We start from the raw sequence: 22,311 nt of genomic DNA, 5'->3' as shown, positions 1-22,311 counted from the left end.
AGCCTGTAATTAGTTTTTTTTTAATTATAATTTTTATTTATTATTCTTAAACTTTACATAATTACAGTACATACATATAAAAAAAAAGAGCAATTCAAATGTTCACAATACACAATTGCAATATATGGAAAATAGAAGCCTTAGGGGTGAATGGACAGTACAAAGATCTAGATAATGATCTTTTTATACTTGGTGCTGCAACCATGACAAGAGGGCATCTGCTATATCTAGAGGAAAGAAGATTTTACAATCATCATAGGCGGAATTCTTTACAGTAAGAGCGGTGACACTATGGAACTCTCTGCCACAGGATGTTGTGTAGGTTTATTTGTTGGACAGGTTAAAAAGGGGACTTGATGCCTTTTTTAAAACAAATGTTGTGAAAAATTATATGCCCTACATTTCTGGAAATGGGTCGTTGATCCAGGGATTTATTTTAATTGCCATATTTGGAGTCAAGAAGGGATTTTTCTTCATATGAGGCAATTTGCATCTGCTTCATGGGGGTTTTGCCTTTCTCCGGATCAACAGCGTAGGATTATGGTTTGGACTTGATGACCCTGTGTTGTTTTTTTCCAACCTTATCAACTATGTAACTATGAAAGGATAGTAATACCATAAATAGAAATTGATGGTGGGGTCCCTGGTTCTAATATTGAAAACCTCAAGATATACCTCTGGTTCAAAGAAACAACAGGGAGTAACAAATGGATGATCCATAGGCTAATGTCCCTAATTCGAACAAATCATAAAGGGTTATCTGAATAGGTTTCCCAGGAGAGGCAGGACATGAATAGAAACATATGCAGTTGAAAAATGGAGAGAAGGGGGTTGACATCCATAACAAAAGATGGAATCCCATAGATATATTCTAAGCATTAGAGTAAACTTTGCAGGTGTTAATCTTAAAAAAATACCTGTCTGTACTCCTGACATGTCAATTTAGTAAATACCTGCATTTCCTATAAAACAACAATTCTGTAGCATCTTTTTTTAAACTCTGTGTTGTGCCGTTCCTTCGTTATTCCTCCTGGAAATGTATCAATAAATTACCATTAAGGGTGACCATTACTCTTTTCTATAGGGCATGTCCCTACATACTCTAATACTGACCAATCAGTGCTGACAGTGTCATACTATGTAGGAACATATCAAATTGATAAGGGGATTGGTAATGTCTAGTTGTCAATTTATTCATTCATTTCCATGAGGAATAACAGCGAAAAGGCACAACGTTAAGTTTTATGAAGTATTTACTAAAAATACCTTTATTTTATGTCTTTTGTTTCAGGGTTGGGTGAGTAACCCTACATCAGAGAATTGGACAATTGGGCAGATTTACTTTTCCAAATGTACCCGAATTTCAATTTGATCCAGAAGTCGGGAGCACATTCCATGCACCACATTAGTTACATGTTTTAGACACCTTTTGCGTCTTGTTCAACAAGGGGCTAACATAAAATGTGCCAAATTGGTGCAAATTGTGGAGGAATAAGATCTAAAATAAGTCAACAGAGAGATGGCATAAAGCTAGGCAAAGTGTCTAAAGATGTGCCAAATGTTTCATACTGCGTGATAGATTTGCCGCATCTGGTTTAGTTCTAAGCGGTCGAAATTTAGGACAGTATTAATTCACTATCTGGTGAATGAGCGTCCATTCAAATGAGTAGGACTTTGCCGCAATACCAGAACACAGTCCATGGACAGGAGTAGCACAATTTCCATTTCTTCTAATGTCAAACAACCCTTCCGAAAAAAAAAAAAGACAAAAACTTTAGGCACAGTTATAGTTCAGTTCATTTCTTTTCAGTTATTAAATATGTTTGTATGGCTTGTGAACATTGAGACTGCATGATAACCTTTTGAGCTACTTTTCTAAAAGCATTCTTGACCTCTCTATTTCTAAAAGTATAAATAAATGGGTTAAGAAGTGGTGTAATGACAGTATACGTGAGGGCAAGGAACTTGTCATAGTGACTGCCTTTAGGCTTCACATACACAATAATAGCCGAACCATAAAACAGAGATGCTACAATGAGATGGGACGAACAAGTTGAAAAGGCTTTAGTTTTCCCCTCCTTGGTGTCAATCTTCAACACAGTATATATAATATGAATATAGAAACCCACTATAGCAAAAAAAGGCAAAACTATTGAAATAAAAGCTGCCACAATTGTAGTCATATTACTAATAAATGGATCGGAACATGCTAAATTTTGCAAAGGTGCCAGGTCACAGAAGAAGTGGTTGATCTTGTTTGGTCCACAGAAGTCCAACATAAAAGTTTCAACTGTAGGAAACAAGGATATAGCAAAACCAAATAACCATGGCAAGACAGCCAACTGGCAACAGAACCGACGGCTCATTATAGCGGAATAACGTAATGGATTGCTAATAGCTAGAAATCGATCAAAAACCATTAAAGCAAGAAGGAAGCATTCTGTCTCTCCCAGGGCATTGAAGGCATATAACTGAGCAAAGCAGCCGAAAAACGAGATGGTCTTCTTGGTATGAATGAGGATAGACAACAATTTTGGGACCGTTACGGAAACAAACATTATTTCTAAAACAGTAAATGTGCTGATGAAAAAGTACATTGGAGTATGAAGGGAAGACTCCGTTCTAACTAACAGAAAAATAGTAATGTTTCCAAAAACACAAATAATATATGCCAGAAGAACAGCACAAAAGAGAAAGTTCTGAAACTCGTGAAAGTTGGAAAAGCCCAAAAGTACAAATTCTATCAATGTTGTTTTGTTGTCCTTTTGCATTTTGGATTAAACAAAGAAAAACGGCAAAAATGTACGTAGCTAGTTAGCTAGCGTTACAATGGGAAATGTGACTTCTTGTACATTCAAGTTTATAATAATAGGAGTGAAGAAGTAAAGAAGATCCTCAAATCCTCCTCAGGTCGCTTTAATCCCCTACTTTGACATTTCCACCACTGATCCAATGTTCCCCACTCCTTTCACCATTACAAGCTTCATGATTCTTCAAGTTACTCCCCAACGCATCCACAATCACTTTCTTATTTTCATGAATGATGGATAATCAGGAGATCCAGACTTCATAGTTCCATTTAAAGGAATTTTCCATAATATATTAAAATTTGTAATATCTCATTCCCTATATATATATTTGCAACAAATAAATTTCATATAAATGTAAATTATTGTCACCTCAATCATGATGGAAAGGCTCTTAAGGGGGTTGTCCACTACCGGACAACTGATAACCTATCCGGTGGATAGGTCATCAGTATATGATCAATGCGGGTCCGACACCCGGATCCCGTGCTAATCAGCTGCTCCGGCTGCCTGTGTGCACTGGACGTCCATGCCGGAAGAAGACGGCTCCGGTCACGGAATAGCAGAGAATTTATTTTCTTAGGCTCTTTTCACATTACATTACATTTGCCGACTATTTTCAGTGTACGCATTGAAGGGTTCCAGATGTATACATCAACGTTCCCATATACTTCTATGCAGGGGTGTAGCCTGATGGGCCTGGGCACCGATGCAGAATCTGTAATTGGGTGCCCCACTACTATACACAATACTGGTGATTTTTGTAAGGGTCAGAAAGGCCTGATGTGGCTGCTACCTCAGCACTCCATATAAGCTACTCCTTTCTTCTACGGTCCAGATGTATGCCAAAAGAGTGTTTTCTTAGCATACGTTTGGCCAGTATAAGTCAGTATTTTTCGACTGTTCTATACTGCAAAATACATATACAGCGAACGTAGTGAGCATATGTGATAGAAGTAGAGCCTAAACTCAGTGAGTTATCACTATACATAATTCTGTGAAAAATTCACCTCCCTGCATATACAATAGCATTTTCCAGAAGTAGGCTTCAAGACTAAGTATAATTGCCTTTAACTACCTAAGGCTAGGCTAATTAAGGCACTACTGTTAATTTGGCGTATATATTAAGAAATTCTTCCATGGAGGTACTGTACACTCTATGTATTATGTGCAAATAGACTAAAATTAACCAAATGTATGACAAAAAGTGTCTCTTTTTGGCATATGTTTTGAATGGGACCATATGTAACTATTTAGGCATACAGTTGTATACATCTGGGTTACATGTTCAGCAGACCTTTTCACATGGTCATGCCCAACGTAGCTCTCAAACAAATGAAAGCCTAAATCTGTCATTGTAAATGTATTGGTATTGCTATTAACTAAAAAAAAAAAAAATAATAATAATAATAATAATAATAATAATGTGTTGTGTCTGTAAACCTAAATGATGTCACTGCAGACAAAAATATTTTACAAGTTACAGCTGCATTGGCAACAAGAAATAAATTATTCCATGAACCTTGTGTAAGGCAGGTAAATAAACAATTGAAAATATAAAGACAACATTTAAAAACTAATAAAGATCTATAGTACATAGGGCGGTAAATCATTCAGAAAAAACAGAGCAAGGCCACTTTCACACGGCGGCATTACCTCGACCTCCCGTAGTTCTTCCGAACCGGACGTAGATCTTCATAGGATCCTAAAGGGATCTAAGTCCGATTCAGTAGAACTGTGGGAGGTCTGGGCTTTTCAGACAAAATTTTGCTAAAATTTTGCAACCATTTTAGCCTAAATGCGCCTGTATTTCAGTCATGCAAAAGAACCTTTATAGCCTCATGCTCTGTATTTGTAAAAAAAAAAATATTTTATTTATTTTTTAATAAAAGTATCCAACTTCATAGCATTTTCAAAAAGTCAGCCATGGTGCCAAGTTTGTCATGGTGGTTAATAATGAAAACCTCGTTCTCGATGTAGAAAAATTGTAATCACTCGTTTCAGACAATGCGAACAGTGTACACATTTAATTGTATAATGACATTACAATGTATATTTACCCATTCTATGTATATCCAGTAGTACAATATTCAGCAAGTTTACTACATAATACAAAAAATGTTTTTATATCCTGTATTGAAAGAGAAAAGCAGAAATCTGACAAGAGGGAATAACATCCTTTGATAATTCCATCTGCTTAAATGCTGGACTGGGATTTTATTAACATCAGAATTAATAATTGTTATACTTAATTGTGACCTGAATAATGAAACAATTTCATAAAAATGTAACTTATTTAATTGTGGCTAGCTCATCTGATAGGGCTTGGCACCTACCACATAATTGTGCTACATGGGCTATTTCACTGGTAAGCCATCCATCCAAATTTCGCAGTGACACTTTACCAAATGGCAGTCATGCTGGCCTGACCTTATTATCATCTTTGGCCATTTCCAGCATTGCCGTAAAGTTTAAATGAAATATATTTTAACCAACATCAGATAAATCGACTAAATCCACCCTATAAAGACCCTAGACTCTGTCTTTAAGATCCAAATGATAAAAATATAAAAGTTCTCCGAAGGGGTGTGACTATTAGGGCAGTGACTAAGGGGCCATGGCTGGGCCTAAAAAAAATTCAAGTGATAAGTGCTTCTCAAATCTTTTTTATTTACCCATTCTATGTATATCCTGGTTATAGTGGTTGGTAAGGGGGGGCCCCCTCATTTTTTATTTACCTTGAAACTAGATTCCACATTTTCTGCCCCATTTATAAACTTAGATATTGCCCATTGAAAGTAGACTGTATCTGAGATTTCTAATAATATTACTTGTGAAATGTGATGTGAAATTATCTTTGAGGTGAATGGAACTGAGCTGCAGTACTAGGTCCTGCCACAACCAAATCTATGGTGCTGTATCTGAGTAAACAATGAAGGGGGCCCGGCTCTTACTGGAGCACTGCGATCATTTCATGCAGCTGGTCAGCGAAAGTGCTAGAAGCCTGACCTTCATCGATCATGTGTGGCTGGCCTTAAATATTACAGTTTTGGAAAACCCCTTTGCATCACAATGGTTCTTGACACTATTGGTCATCCATGGTTGTACCCTAAAAACATAAATTGCAAGAATTTACACATGGAAGACCAATCTTTCCCTCACGAACAAACAAAATTGCCATACCATTGACGTCTACTCTGAATGAGACCTTCTTGAGATCTTCTTGAGAATCTTATCACCAATTTCCATCCAACTGTCTAAGTGCAAAAACATCTGAATATAAATTCCTTTAGATTATACAAAAATTGCATAGGCCTTTTACACGAACAGACAAGCTTTCCTACGAATGCTCTTTCCCAATCATTGCCCTGTGGGAATGATCTGCTAGTTACTCCTAGCAACAGTGACAACCAGGATACAGCAATGGTCTGCGGACACTAGGACACTGGATGGCCGCTTCCGGCTGTTCTATAATGCAGCTGCTGGTGACCTTACTAACCCTCACTCAGATCCCCGGTGTCCAAGCGCCTTGATTCACAAGCTCCAGCTCTGCTTCTACTCAGGGTACTCACTGGCCTGCTTCTCTGCACACAGAGGAACAGTTATTTGTCTCCCCCTTGTGGTTAATGTGAATGATAACAGTGCTCACCCCACCAGCTCAGCTGAACTTCTTTTGGTCAGGCTGTTGAGCTCCTTTATATGGAGACATGGCCTTGTCAGCCGACCATAAATATTTTTTAGTATTATGTTCTCTTTTCTATGATTTATCCCATCAATATCGTATGCATCAGATGTTTTTTTAGCTTTTTGATGCATGTGCTGGTGAAACAGCCATAACTTTACTATTTTTCAGGCTTCTTTTTTTACAAGACACGTGTATTTATTTTACCTCTTTTTACACATATACTCATTACAAAAAAAACACTTAAGAATTATTGTAGTTGTTTTATTATTTTTACGTAAAGAAAACATAAATGAGAATTAGTATATTTGTCTTCCTATTACTTATGATATATAATATAGAAGTTCATAGAAGTTAGGCTATAATTCCTGTTTTGTTTTTTGATTTTTTTTATAACTTGGTTCTCTTATCATAATTTATTGTCCAAAGACTTAATTTTTTTTCAATGCACAAATGGATAACAATATTTCATAAGATATACAATTTATACATATAGAGTCCAAATAAATACACTGGATAGAGACTTTATTACATTGTAATTTCCTTAAGGTTTTTACAGAGGCAAAGTTTATGGGTTATTGGAGGGATTAACCTGGGTATAAACAGTGAAATGATTGTAGTAGGTAATAAAATGTAACCTAACATTATCACATTTTTCCTTCATCCATCTATAAACATCTACAATGGTCTTAAAGAATGTGACTAATCTTAATTTTGCCAAGGAGTCTAAGTAGCTTTGATTTTCGAAGAGCCAATTTCACATCCTTGTTTCTTAGGGTATAAATAAATGGATTTAGAAATGGAGTAAGGACAGTGTACATGAGAGCAAGGAATTTGTCGTGTTGACTGCCTTTGGGTCTAACATATACAACAATGGCTGGGCAGTAAAACAAGCCGGATACAATAAGGTGGGATGAACAGGTGGAGAAGGCTTTTTGTTTGCCTATAGTGCTTTTAATTTTCGAGATGGTGACAATGATGTGGATGTAGAATCCTAAAATAATCACGAATGGAAGCACGCTGGCAAATATAGCTGCTGAACTTGTGACCAGGTTGCTGACCAGAGGATTAGAACATGCTATATTTTGTACTGGAGCCAGATCACAGTAGAAATGGTTGACTTCATTGGGTCCACAAAACTCCAATTGAGCTGTAAATATTGTAGGTATGGCAGCTATAACAAACCCAATAACCCATGGGGCAGCAGCTAGTTCAATACAAAGATTTTTGTTCATTATACTGGAATAATGCAAAGGTTTGTTAATGGCTAAATCCCGATCCAAGGCCATAACCGCTAGAAGATAACATTCCGTTACTCCCAAAGAATTAAATGCATACAACTGTACGAAGCATCCAGTAAATGATATTTTTCGGCTGACTTCTACTAAATTTGCTAGAAGTTTAGGAACGGTGACAGATACAAATATTATTTCCAGAAAAGCAAAGTTGCAAATGAAAAAATACATTGGTGTATGAAGTGAACGCTCATGTCTTACTAATAGAAGTATGGCAGTGTTCCCCACGACACAGGATATAAATGCCAATAGGACGAAGATAAAAAGTAGAATCTGGAGCTGTTGTAAATTGGAAAAGGCCAGAAGTATGAATTCAGTTACTATGGTCCTATTAAATTCAATGTTTTCGTAGAGAAGCAATTTCTATATCAAAAATAATACATAAATATTAGTAAAAGTATGCAAATTTATATTTACTGGTGCCTGGGGTTGCCCCAACTTGACAACTGATTTGTAAACTGAAGCTGCCCCGATGATCAGCTGATCGCCGTGATTCCACCTTCCCAAAATCCCAGCGTTCAGCTCTTATCACCGGGGCAAGTTGTGGCTGTATACAAATTTCCCTGCAGCAGCTCCTACAGGAAAAATGTAGTGTTACAGTTGGGGTAAAAATGAATAGGTAACCATGTGAGAGGTAGAGACCACCAGAGCACGTTCTTCCCTCTCTTGTGTCCAACAGAGGGGGTTGGGGCTTGAATAGGGCATAACAGAATGTTGTATATGGTCTTGCTGAGGCAATCCCTTTAACAACTTTGTCACCATGTCTTTTGAAAAAAATATGCATTCTTACGTTAAAATCTACACAACCACATAAAAGTCAATATAGGGGAAAGTCATTTGTTTTCTTTTCTTGTTGGCCCTATATTGTAGCATTACTATACAGAAATGTAGGCAGGTAGATAAGGTATGTATAAATATATCTACAAAAACACTAAGTGTGAACTCACCGTTATTGGGGATAAAACGTTTTTCAGTGAGAAGCAATTGATGGTCCATCCTTAGGATATACCATCAATATCTGATCGGTGGGGGTATGACTCTCGGCAACCCCGCTTATTAGCCGTTTTAAAGGGGCCATTGCACTCCCCCAGCCGCCTTGCGGCTTGGAAGAATGGGGGACTAGTGTCCCCCATTTTGGCGATGAGTGAAGATCCCCGTGTGGTCGGACCCCAACTGATCTAGCACTTTTCACCTAACCTATTGATAGGTAAAAAATGCCAGAGGCTAGAATACCCCTTTAAGTCACTTTGGTTGTAAAACCTCAGACATACTATATAGATTAATTTTAATTATTTATGTCTTAACATCATATCTGTATCACGACCGTATCTTAGTCTTGGCACATGGTCATTGACCATAAATTTCAATTGATTAGTGTGGCCTTTCTCAACAAAATGCTATGGCACAGGTAATCAATATGCCTATTCCTAATGGTACTTTTGTGTTTGTTGATCCATTCTCTTATCTCTGAGGTAGTTTCTCTTATGTAGATCAAGCTACACAGGCATTCCAACATATATAAAACTTAACTACTGATGATCTGCAAGTATACCTATCCCAGATATATGTATGGCCACTGTATGGATACTTAAAATTGTATCACCTTTAACCAGATTGTTACAGTTACAGCACCCCAAACAGGGGAAATTCCCCTTTTTTGGAGGCATCAAATATGTTGGTCCAGATTTTTTAAAAGAGTTCACATCGACCCTGACTAATTTGTCTCTCAGATTATAGCCCTTTCTGTAAAATAACAAGTGAGGTTTGTGGTACTCATTAATATTTGGGCAGCCTCGTTGTAACACGGCCCCATCATCTTTCAGAATTTAACGTATCGGCAAGCTGCAGAAGAGGTAGAAATTAAGGATATTCTTGTTTAAGATACCTTGGTTACAATGCCACACAGTAACTTTACTATTAAAAAAAAAAGTCTCTTTTATTATTGTTATTATTATTCCTTAGAGGCTGTCAGAGTGAATTATATCTTGGCAATACCTGTGTTTAGCTAATAATGAAAGGCTTGCAGTTGTTGATGGCCCCCCACCCAAAACAAAAAGACGTCATCAATATAATGCCACCTGCAAAGGATATACTCCATAAAAGGTGAAGCATGCACATGTTTGCCCTCAAAGGAGGACACAAAGATGTTAGAATTTGTTGGGGTCACATTAGACCCCATCACAGTCCCCCTCTTCTGCAAATAGAACTCATCCCCAAAGAGAAAATAATTTCTCCTGAGGATGAGCTCAAGCTGAGTGAGGATAAACCGTACATGCCCTGGAGCATACGCTGAGCTAGAAAGCGCATCAGAGACAATCTGGTCCTGGAACCTTTAGTAATCTTTATCCAAGTTTTGACGGATTTATCAAGGATTATCAGCAAAGTATAATACAGTGCAAGTGAATAGAGAATATGCAGAGAAAAATGCAAACTTGTAAATCTGCAGCATGCTCTATCACCCACAGGGTTATTCTGGATTTTGCAGGGACTTTCACCCTTGGAATTGTAAAGGGTAAGATCATGGCCAAATTCGCAGCAAAAAGTTGTTGCAAAATTCTACAAAAATAAGATGTAGAAAAAAAAGAATTGTGTTTACCTCAGATTTTTTTCCCATAGTCAAATGAAGGTAATATCGTTTGGTGCCAGAGCATTATCTTCATGTAATTCATGGATGAATAAAAGCTAAGATCAAATACAACAAAGATCCATGCTTTTTATAATGCAATCAATTGGAAAGGGATTCTCAGGAACATATTCTAAGGGGAAATATTTTCCTCTGAGACCTAACAACCTATACTTAGACTTTTTTTTATATACAAGAACAAAGGGAGAGCTAGCAACATGATTGTGTATTATTAACAATGTTAGGCCTTATTCAAACAAACGTATAATACGTCCGTGCTACGCGCGTGATTTTCACTTCATGTTACTGAATAGGGCCGTTCTGACTGTCAGTGATTTTCACGCAGCGTATGTCCGCTGCGTGAAACGCACGACATGTCATATATTTGGCCGTGTTTCATGCTGCACGCACCCATTGAAGTCAATGGGTGCGTGCAAATAGCGCTCGTCACACAGAAGCACTTCCGGGTGCCGCGTGTGATTCGCGCAACAGCAGTAAAAACAATGAATGAAAACAGAAAAGCACCACGTGCTTTTCTGTTTGTAAACATAAAACTAGAGTGTCATCATGATGCCGGCTGTGCGAAAATCACGCAGCCGCGCACCATATGCTGATGACACACGGACCTTTTGTGTGCGCAAAACGCAGCGTTTATTGTGCACGCAAAACGGACACACTCGTGTGAATCCGGCCTTACTGAAATTTTTTAGCTATAAAGATGATGGGTCCACATTATGGACCCATCGTCCACATTACTGACTAGTTGGCACTCCATTCACTGTCATGGCGACAATATTGTGATCTAGAAGTAATGAGGCTAAGGGAAAACACCTTTGTGATAAGGCAATGGGTCCTTTTACAAAAAACAAGGCAAACATAATGAGAAAAGCATTGTGTAAATACATTAATTTCACCATTATACAGTTGCAATATAAGCCAGAAACAATGCACAAAGTTGGTCAGGAACCAAAATGTAGAAAAAGGTACAACGTGAGAGAGAAGAAGCAAAAACATAAAGGGTAATGTGGCCCAGATTGTTTGGCAATAACAGAGATCATACAAAGGCAAAACACATTAGTCATGACTAGAATAAGAACCAAAAATCACAAAGGATATCCATAAAAGTCCATAATATGCATCTAAATGGAAGACAGGATGGGGCATTAGGGGGGCATAAGGAAAATAGGTCCTGAACCTTTTCCATGGTTGCTAAATCGATAGAATGGATCCTCTGGATTGCGTTTCCCAATGGAAAATCTCTTCAAATCTATAGATTTGGTCTACTTTCCCCAACCACTGTTCTATAGGAGGGGGTATAGGGGCTGACCAGTGATGAGGTATAGTTAATCTAGCAGCTAGAGCAACTATTTGAACAGGAGGGTGGTTATTTTCTGAGTTTTATCTGGAAATAAGGAAAGTACACCTATTTCAGGCAAGATCGGAAGATTTGTTTTAGAGATAGAATTGCTACTATCAAAAATGTCTTTCCACCAAGTGGTAAGCTTGTCACATGTCCACCAGGTATGGAGAAAAGTTCCCCTGTCCTTCAGACATCTTCAAGATTTGTCAAACTTTATCTGGTGCAAATTAGGCTATTCTGTTTTAAGATCAATTCAAGATCTTATATCCATTTAAGGTGTGACACCGAACACACCTTGAGTTCTTATGAGGAGCACCGAAGTTGAGATACCTGCCTATGTTTTAACGTTTTTTGCAGATCTTTTTCCCATTGTCTAGCATATGTAGAGTGTGAGCACTCGGGATTGGGGTCATCAGCCTTTTATATAGGTGGGTTATATTTTTTTACAGATATTGGGAGCAGGATAAGAATTTTTCAAACCAAGTAAGGGTGCAATATGGAGCATGTTAATTTGCATGTTGAATGATGCTAAAAAAAAAAACATTAATTAATTACGATAGGAGAATTGCATTTTGTTTGCCCCCCAAGCTAAAATATATATTGAATAAATTGTATATAATTAAAAAAAGGTGAGCCGATCAACTAAAAACTTACAAATTGTCTCACAAAAAACACTGTATCTAAAAATTACATTAAAAAAATGGCTCAAAATCGGCATAAAAAACTGCATGTATGATTCCAGCCTAATTATCGAAATGCGAGGAAGCAAAGTACACAGATTTTCTCCAGTCCTAGAGGCTGAAAATATATTGCGCCTTAAGAGGTGAAGACTTTTTGACCCAACATGTACAAGGTTTTTAATACTTTTTAGCTATTTTATAAACATTATATAACAACGAATAGAAACTATATTACATTGTATTTTATATGCCCCGGCAGTTTGAGTCACATTGACAGTGATTTGATCATGGTAGAGAATAGAATGTAACTTGTCACTTAAGTTCCTTCTTCCATCTATAAACATCTACAATAGTCTTACTAAATGTGACTAATTTTAATTTTGCCAAGGAGCCTAAGTAGTTTTGATTTTCGTACAGCTGATTTCACATCCTTGTTTCTTAGGGTATAAATAAATGGATTTAGGAATGGAGTTACAACAGTGTACATGAGAGCAAGAAATTTGTCGTGTTGACTTCCTTTGGGTCTAACATACACAACGATGGCTGAGCAGTAGAACAAGCTGACGACAATAAGGTGGGATGAACAGGTGGAGAAGGCTTTTTGTTTGCCTATAGTGCTTTTAATTTTCGAGATGGTGACAATGATGTGGATGTAGAATCCTAAAATAATCATAAATGGAACCACGGTGGCAAATATAGCTGCTGAACTTGTGACCAGGTTGCTGACCAAAGGATTAGAACATGCTATATTTTGCATTGGAGCCAGATCACAGAAGAAATGGTTGACTTCATTGGGTCCACAAAACTCCAATTGAGCTGTAAATGTTGTAGGTATGGCAGCTATGACAAACCCAATAACCCATGGGGCAGCAGCTAGTTCAATACAAAGATTTTTATTCATTATACTGGAATAATGCAAAGGGTTATTAATGGCTAAATCCCGATCCAAGGCCATAACCGCTAGAAGATAACATTCGACTACTCCCAATGAATTAAATGCATACAACTGTACGAAGCATCCAGTAAATGATATTTTTCGGCTGACTTCTACTAAATTTGCTAGAAGTTTAGGAACGGTGACAGATACAAATATTATTTCCAGAATAGCAAAGTTGCAAATGAAAAAATACATTGGTGTATGAAGTGAACGCTCATGTCTTACTAATAGAAGTATGGCAGTGTTCCCCACGACACAGGATATAAATGCCAATAGGATGAAGATAAAAAGTAAAAATTGCAGATGCTGTAAACTGGAAAAAGCCAGAAGTATGAATTCAGTTACTATGGTCCTATTGAATTCATGGGTTTTGTAGAGAAGCAATGCCTATATGATAGATAACACAATAAAATTATTTCTAAGTAGGTTGCCGAATATAAGAATTGAGTTGTGCATTGTAAATTTGTGGGAAATTGAATGGGGAATGTGGGAAATACGGAAGAAAATTCACACCTTTAAGTCTTCAGTTTGCTATATTCATCCGCAGGGTTGTGGATTTCGCAGTGTTTTTCACCCTTGGACATACAAAAGATAAAAAGGCCAAATCCGTAGCAAAAAATGTGACATGCTACAATAATAAAACATAAGAAAGAAAATAATTGTCTTTACCTTTGATTTATTTCCCATATCTAAATGAAGGTAATATTGTTTGGTGCCAGTGCAGTATGCTCTTGTAGGTCACAGATGAAAAAAAGCTAAGATCAAATACAACAAAGATTTACGCTTTTATAATGTGATGAATTGGAAAGGGATTCTCAGGAACTCATTCTAAGGTGGAATATTTTCCTCTGAGACTTGATAACCTGAACTGAGACTTTTTCATACAAGAACTAATAGAAAGTTAGCAACATGATTGTGTATTATTAACAATGCTACTGAAACTTTTTCGTTATTCAGAGGATGAAGTCTTGTGTACCCATGTGTTGTAATAAAAAGCAAATTACCATTTCATGTGATCATATCCAAGATCCAGAGCTATAGGAATCCAATTCCTTGAGCTCTTTTTTTCTTAAGAATTTCGAAATGGCCATGTGTATATTCCAATGTCAAAAAGTTGCCTACTTTTCTTACATCTTGAATACCACGCGCATGAACCCTTTACAGCAGGCATAGGCAACCTTTTTTGTATGGCGTGCCGATAAAAATAAAAACTCAATGATGAAGTACTCAGTGTGCCATTCAAACATAAAAGTCATATAAGACAAACTGTTACCACGTATATGATAAAAACCAATCAATCAAGTAATTGAATTGACATTTTTAAAAACCTTTTGACATGTCAAGGTGACATGTCAGAAGTTTTTGTCAGTGGGGGTCCGAGCACTAAAACACCCACCAATTGCTTAAACGAAGCTGCAAAAGAGCTCCGTAGAGAGTTGTGCCGCTTCAATTCTGATCGGCTTTCTTCGGAGCAATGTACGAGCTCAATAGAGAGTCTATGAGTCCATACACCGATCACTCTAATTTCCAAGGAAATCCGATCAGAAACTAAGCGGCACAGCACTCACAAGAGCGCTTCTGCAGCTTAGTTTTAGCTATCGGTGAGAATCCGAGCACTGAGACCCCCACCGATCGCTGAAACAAAGCGGCAGAAGTGCCCTTGGGAGTCACTATGATATGTCAAAAGTTTTTGTACATTTAGTAACCCTTTCAGTGTGACCCTTTTCCCTGAATTTCTTTGCAAAGATGATCCGTCTGTGGTGGAAATGAGCCTACTGACAACCAGCTCGGGCGGTGCACATAGGAGAAAGAGTGGCTACTGACTACCAGCTATGGGGAACTACATGCCTACAGGGGAAACCGTGACTTCTGAATACCAGCTTGGGGAAGAGGCACACAGGAGAGAGTGGCTACTGAACACCAGCTTTGGGAGTGTTGCGCATAGGAGAGACCGCGGCTACTAAATACCAGATGTGGGGGGTGCACATAGGATAGACAACGGCAACCGAACACCAGCTTGGAGGAAGGGCACATAGGAGAGAGAGCTGCCAACTTTTGCTAACTTTTTATTATACAAAGCAGTTACTGAACTCTGTCCTTGCGGCACTGATCAACAGGGGAGAGCAGCACTTTATCATGCGCTTGGTGACGCTGAACACCAGGAGAGAGAGCATTGCTGCATTGTATGCTTGCCAAGTTTTCAGCAGCGACAAACACAATGAAGCACCACTCTCTTACATAGTGATCAGCGCCTCCAAGCGCAAAATGAAGCACCGCTCTCTCCCTGTGCTCAGCGCCGCCAAGCACCCAACGGCGCTGTACACCAGGAGAGGGGAGTGTGCCAGCAAACCATGTCCCACTTGCCACAGGTTGCTGACCCTGGCTATACAGCAACAAATAGATTTTATAGGGGTCTGAATTACAGACCTATTGGGCACTCTATGTGCCGCCATATGGTGCTTTTGCGAGGCACTTTGTTTTCTTCTTAATGCTAGTACTTCTAGGAGATGAATACCTTTGTGATACTGGATGCATTAAAGCTTTTCACAATTTTTGACTCTAACAGTTTGAATACCTTAAAATAAATCTTTGTGTATTTATATCAGAAGCATATGAAGGGACATTATGGGAACATAGCAAGCTATGGTCACCGTGTTCGGGATTTGAAGAAGTGAGGGTAGTTAACTATTACTGTTGATGATGGAGAGATAAAAAAGAAGAGGGTGTTCACAGAGAAAAGTAAAGATACTAATGCAATGTCAAAAGAGCGAAAAAATAGACCGGCACTGCTCCGGGTCTTGGAGCACCACACGTCCCAGAACCATATACGAAGCACAATCCTTAACAGGTTTCACATCAATTAACAGGTGGTGCTTAGTGGTATATAGGAAAAGAACTTGTGGTGCAATGTAGAAGAAAAGATACCACGGCACTCACGGCCTACGGCCATTTCACGTGTACCCATGATTTGTCAAGGCCTTGAATTCCATGGATCAATTTTAATTCCATTTTCTGGTGGGAAAAACAGCAAGCATGGCATTGGGAAAGGTTTTTTTCGACAGAGTTTATCCGGCGAGCTAAATAACATGACATTTTAATAGTTTCGACTATTGCGGACGCGGCGATAACAATTATGTTTACATTTACAAATTTTAACATTATTTCTGGAAAAAATTGGAAACAAGTTTTTCATTTAACTTAATATTTTAAAAATACTTGTACTTTAAGAACATTTTTATTTAGCTGTTTTTAATGTCCCCCTAGGAGATTTGAACTAGTGATCGTTTGATTACTGTCACAATGTACTGCAATACCTATGTATTATGCTATTTAGGCCCTGCAGTGCTTTATTGGGGCAAAAAAGATGGCAGACCTTGGGGCTTTTATTAGGCACAATCAGCACCCCTCAATCGCGTTGTGTGGGGGCGATGGACTGTTAGAGGGGCCGTCCCACTCTTTCAAACGGTTTAGATGCTTCGATCGCCATGGACTGTCACATCTAAGTAGCTAAATAGGCCAGGAACGGAGTAACATACAGCCGACAACTGCTAACTATGGAGCAAGTCCCAGCAAGTGAGCCTACTCCCCCATGGCAGCTTTGACGTACAGTTATGTCACATGTCGCCAAGGGGTTTCTAAAAAGATATACCCATAACAAGTAATAATAGGATCATTGAGCAAGGACCCAAAGAACAGCACCACCCCCACGATACTGTGTTAGTGTCATGTCATTTCCATGAGCAAATCCCCAACTCGAACTCAAACATCAAAAACTTTCTTAATACAATTATAGTCTTCTCCCCATAAAATGTAACAAATGCTAATTGTACCAAAACAATTACAATGCAACTTTTTGGCCCAATAGTGTAGTCATGTCTCTCTGTTATGGTCCATCATGATCCATAGTGATTCGTTGGATCGATCCATCACAATCAGATATGGTCCAAAGGCTTAGTACTCAGTCCCCGTCTCTTCTCCATCTACATTTATGGCCTGGCAAACTCTTCTAGTTTTCAATATCATCTACCTGCAGAATGACACCCAAATCTACCTCTCTGTTCCCAACCTAGACACCCTAGTGTCTGTTGTCCCTGATGAGAACATAGTTCTACCAATTTATAAGTCTCTAGTCAAGCCGCACATAGAATATTGTTCACAGTTTTCGGCACCAGTGCACAAGAAAAACTTCAGAGAGCTAGAGCAGGTTCGAAGGAGGCAACTAAAGTAATAAATGGAATGGATGGACTACAGTACCCAGAAAGATTTTGAAAATTAGGGTTGTTTAGTTTAGTAAAAAGATGACTGAGGGGTGATCTAATAATTATGTATAAATATAGCAAAGGTCAATGTAGAGATCTCTCTCATGATCGTTCTATACTCGGGACTGTAACTATATCAAGGTGGCATCCTCTACGTCTAGAAGAAAGAAGGTTTCGACACAAGCATCGAAGCAGATTCTTTACTGTAAGAGCAGTGAGACATATCCTGTATCTGTCCCTTCCTCACACTAGAGACTATTTGTGTTAGTACAGACATTTATAATATTGTGGCAAAACTATTGAACACACAGACAAAAAGACTACCTCTACCATATATCCACTCTGTTACATGAGTCATCTAAGTTTCCTCCCATTCCTCAAATGCCACCCCCTCTATCAATAGCAATACCTCTGTTGGCAGCTACAAAGAATCTAATTCAAAATCCTTAGTTTGACCTACAAAGACCCATTCAATTCTGTTCTGTCCTACTTTTCTTCCATAATTTCCATAAACCAAACCACACGCAACCCCATTTCTTTCTCTCTGTTTTGCTTGTGAAAAACATATTAAGCCCGTTAGTAGTTCATTAACAATGGCAAAGGAAAATTTCGGTCTCTTTATAGTAAATTTCTTGCCAACTGGAAATTAACAAACATATTCCATTAGATCTTGTTAACCTTACATTTCTCACCCAAATGTAAAATAGCATGCAGAATCACTAGATAGACAAATGGATACAATAGAAAGGTAACAGGCTTAAATTACAGGTAGGGCACACGAGGCATGTGCCCTGGGGCTACTTCCACCCACCTCTCCTGATGGCTGCTCAGTGATTCCATCCAGCCGAGAGGAGTTTGAGACATGAGATGAAAAATATGAGATGGTTAGATAGATATATAGATAGATAGATAGATAGATAGATAGATAGATAGATAGATAGATAGATAGATAGATAGATAGATAGATAGATAGATAGATAGATAGATAGATAGATAGATATGAGATAGATAGATAGATAGATAGATAGATAGATAGATAGATAGATAGATAGATAGATAGATAGATAGATAGATAGATAGATAGATAGATAGATAATAGATAGATGTCATGTACTTACCTCAACCCAATCCAGCACTACCTTCTCATGCGCCAGGGGGTGTGCATGCCCCGCGCCGTGGTCAGTACTCTCGGCCACCAGTGGGTCAGGTGCCACTCACTAACTGCACCAACCTCAATACTGGCTGCCCTGCATCGTGGCCACTGCTCACTCTTCCTGTCCTGCATCCTAAATGACGAGTCAGGCGTGATGACATCATTCAGGACACAAGACAGGGTGACGATACTGCACCATCTGCCTATGCATTTCCTGGGCTGGTGGGGACACCAAGGAAACGTTTTTCTCCAGGGCGGCTCCAGCAGCACTAGTGGACAGAGTTTGTGAGAAGCCCTGTGGGCTTTAGTTGAATGGGGACACTGATGGGGATCTAAAAAGGGCACTAATGGCAGGTGGGCAGAGGATTCAGTGCCACCTTGGTGCCCATTTGCCACTCATTGACCCTTTTATGTCCTTATGTTCAGTGCCCCTTGATGCCCATTTGCCATTTTCTTTCCCCTTTATTGTTCTTCCGTGATAAAGGGTGCTAAAGGGGAAGTAAATATCAAATGGGCATCAAGGGGCCACCAAACAGAAGGACGCTAAAGGGGTAATAAGTGGCAAATGGGCAGCATGGTGGCACTGAATGACACTAAAGTGTTAATAAATGTCAAATGGGCAGAATTCAGTGCCTTTATAGTGCACATTTACCATTTGTTGCCCTTTTAAACCATGTTCAGATTACGTTAATATCTAGGTACACCTTTGAAATAGTTTTGTTTTTTTTTAAATAAAAATCAGTGTGATTGGTGAAACTTTGTAATTACATTTTATTAAATTATTTTTACTTTTTGAGATACAGCTGCTTTGTATATTGTAGACAGAGCAGCCGTAAGTAGCACTGCGACCTGGATCCGTCAGACCAGCGACACTGACTGGTTCAGTATTAGCGGGTCCTAAGTGTCTGTGACAGTTCAGAACATAGATGTAATCGATAACAGGTGGATCCTCTGTGCCAGAGACACACAGAACCCGCTAACACTGAACCTGTCAGTGCCACTGACCTGACGGATCTCAGTGCCAGATTCAGCTGCTCTGTATATAGAATAGAAAGCAGCTGTATCTCATATAGTTAAAATAATTTTCAATAAAAAGTATTTAGAAAGTTGCACAAAATACACTGACTGATTATTAAGAAGAAAAAAAAAACGATTACAAAGGTTTACATAGCCTTTGAAGGGGTTGTCCGGAATAAAAAAAAAACAAAAAAAACATTGTGTTGAAGTAACAGAAGGAGTAAGGGCTGATTCAGACGAACGTTGCGTTTTTGCGCGCGCAAAAAATGCGGCGTTTTGCGCACGCAAAAACCACTTGACAGCTGCGTGTGTCATCCGTGTATGATGCGCGGCTGCGTGATTTTCGCGCAGCCGCCATCATAGAGATGAGTCTAGTCGACGTCAGTCACTGTCCAGGGTGCTGAAAGAGTTAACTGATCGGCAGTAACTCTTTCAGCACCCTCGACAGTGAATGCCGATCACAATATCGAGAAACCTGTTAAAAAAAAAGAAAAAGTTCGTACTTACCGAGAACTTCCCTCCCGGCCGTTGCCTTGGTGGCGCGTCCTTGGTGACGCGCCTCTCTTGACATCGGGCCCCACCTCCCTGGATGACGCCGCAGTCCATGTGACCGCTGCAGCCTGTGCTTGGCCTGTGATTGGCTGGAGCTGTCACTTGGACTGAATTGTCATCCCGGGAGGTCAGACTGGAGGAAGAAGCCGGGAGTTATCGGTAAGTCAGAACTTCTTTTTTTTTTTACACGTTCATGTATATTGGGATCGGAAGTCACTGTCCAGGGTGCTGAAACAGTTTAACTCTTTCAGCACCCTAGACAGTGACTATCTCCTGACGTCGCGTACCGGAAATTTTTTTGCCGGGTTCGGCCAAAACGAGTTCGGCCGAACCCGGTGAAGTTCGGTTCGGTTGTCCGGGTTCGCTCATCTCAAAGACACTCCGTTTGGATGTTTGGAAACAGAAAAGCACATGGTGCTTTTCTGTTTACATTCATCCTTTTGACAGCTGGTGCGCTGTTTCAGTCGGTTCGCACGGAAGTGCTTCCGTGCGACCTGCGTGGTTTTCACGCACCCATTGACTTCAATGGGTGCATGATGCGCGAAATACACAGAGATATTGAGCATGTCGCGCTTTTTGCGCAGCGGACAAACGCTGTACAAAAAGCACGGACTGTCTGTACTGCCCCATAGACTTGTATTGGTCTGTGCGTGGCGCGTGAAAACCACGTGGCCCGCACGGACCCAATACACGTTCGTGTGAATCCCCCCTTAAAGTAAAAAAAAGAACTCACACTTGCCTTTCTCATCTCAGACGTTCCTGCATTGGTGGCTCCCGTCACTCCAGTCACTTCAGAGATGACAGAAGCACCAGTGCAGGAGCGTCTGGGAGGAGAGAGGTAAGTATGGGCTGCTTTTTTATTTGAAACCCCGTTCTCCTATTACCACATAAAAAGTTTAAACCCGTACAAACCCTTTAACCTCTTAACGCCATCCCGGTATTTATGGCGGATGTGCATTCCAACAATATGGCGCGTGCCACTGTGTGTTATCTGTGGTGTTACATAGGACTGCAGATAACACTAATACATTATCTGTAATCAGAGAGATATCACTGTGTTATCTGTGGCGTTACATAGGACTGCAGGTAACATCTGCTGCACTATCTGTACTTTGTATATATGTGCCTGTGTGGGTATATATGGGTATGTATGTGTATATGTGCCTATGTGTGTATATATTTGCATTTATGTCTATATATTTACCTTTATGTATTTATACAGTATATGACCCATTATGTGTGTGTACATGCCTCATGTGTGTGTGTTTGTGTGTGTGTGTATATATATATCTATGTATATTTGCCTGTATGTCTAAATATGTGCCTCTATGTATGTACCGTATATATGTTCCAGTATATGCGTGTCTATATATGTGGTTACGTTTTGTTAGTGGAGGGCAGCAACAGAGAGTCCCGCACCGGGCGCCATCCAAACTAAGGCCGGCCTTGCTGGCAGGGATGCCGGACTGGCCATTCAGTATTAAATGAGTTGTACGTAAACGGCAATGCACTGTTCTTAGTGTCAGTTATAGGGGTTATACCCTAGCACTGTGCTGGGCTGTGAGCACAGGTCCCACTACAAAATGTCGGGCCCTCATGCCACGCTCATGGAGTTTATTTCTGACAGTTTAGTCAGAAACATGCACAGCAGTAGCCCACTGGAGGTCATTTTGTAGGGCTCGGGCCATGCTTCTCCTGTTCCTCCTTGCACAAAGGAGCAGATACCAGTCCTGTTGATGGGTAGATGCCCTTCTACGACCCTGTGTGGCTCTCCTCATGTAACGGCCTGTGTCTTGGTATCTGCTCCATGTTCTTGAGACTGTGCTGGGATACACAGCCAATCTTCTTGCGATGGCACGTATGAATGTACAATCCTGGAGGTGCTGGATGTGTCTACCGCTTCATGCTACCAGTAGTGACCAGGAAACTAGCAAAACTTAAGAAGA

At 39.5% G+C, this 22,311-nt stretch overlaps 3 protein-coding genes across 3 annotated transcripts; all 3 read right to left on the bottom strand.

Annotated features, from left to right (window-relative positions):
- Positions 1–1,796: 1,796 nt before the first annotated feature.
- On the bottom strand, positions 1,797–2,771 carry LOC142665080 (olfactory receptor 6E1-like). Its single transcript, XM_075844623.1, has one exon. The coding sequence runs from the start codon at positions 2,769–2,771 to the stop codon at positions 1,797–1,799; it is 975 nt and encodes a 324-aa protein (XP_075700738.1).
- A 4,407-nt stretch (positions 2,772–7,178) lies between these two features.
- Positions 7,179–8,780, bottom strand: LOC142665079 (olfactory receptor 10A4-like). Its single transcript, XM_075844622.1, has 3 exons — positions 8,732–8,780; positions 8,409–8,548; positions 7,179–8,147 (listed from the first exon to the last, which is right to left on the bottom strand). The coding sequence occupies exons 1-3, from the start codon at positions 8,778–8,780 to the stop codon at positions 7,179–7,181; spliced, it is 1,158 nt and encodes a 385-aa protein (XP_075700737.1).
- A 4,025-nt stretch (positions 8,781–12,805) lies between these two features.
- On the bottom strand, positions 12,806–14,071 carry LOC142665078 (olfactory receptor 10A4-like). The gene is made up of 2 exons (XM_075844621.1): positions 14,054–14,071; positions 12,806–13,771 (listed from the first exon to the last, which is right to left on the bottom strand). The coding sequence occupies exons 1-2, from the start codon at positions 14,069–14,071 to the stop codon at positions 12,806–12,808; spliced, it is 984 nt and encodes a 327-aa protein (XP_075700736.1).
- Between the last annotated feature and the right edge of the window lie 8,240 nt (positions 14,072–22,311).

This window comes from Rhinoderma darwinii, chromosome 12 (genome assembly GCF_050947455.1).
Source record: "Rhinoderma darwinii isolate aRhiDar2 chromosome 12, aRhiDar2.hap1, whole genome shotgun sequence".
Lineage (NCBI taxonomy): Eukaryota > Metazoa > Chordata > Amphibia > Anura > Rhinodermatidae > Rhinoderma > Rhinoderma darwinii.
Note: the sequence above shows the minus strand (reverse complement) of the source record. Positions and strands in the feature narration are given on the sequence as shown.

Excerpts from the sequence above, each read along its gene's own strand:
- LOC142665080 (XM_075844623.1), bottom strand. The coding sequence starts at position 2,771 with ATGCAAAAGGACAACAAAACAACATTGATAGAATTTGTACTTTTGGGC.
- LOC142665079 (XM_075844622.1), bottom strand. The coding sequence starts at position 8,780 with ATGGACCATCAATTGCTTCTCACTGAAAAACGTTTTATCCCCAATAAC. Across the intron at positions 8,549-8,731 it reads ACGTTTTATCCCCAATAACG|ACATGGTGACAAAGTTGTTA; the intron begins GTGAGTTCACAC and ends TTTTTTCAAAAG. Across the intron at positions 8,148-8,408 it reads TGGTCTCTACCTCTCACATG|AAATTGCTTCTCTACGAAAA; the intron begins GTTACCTATTCA and ends TTTTTGATATAG.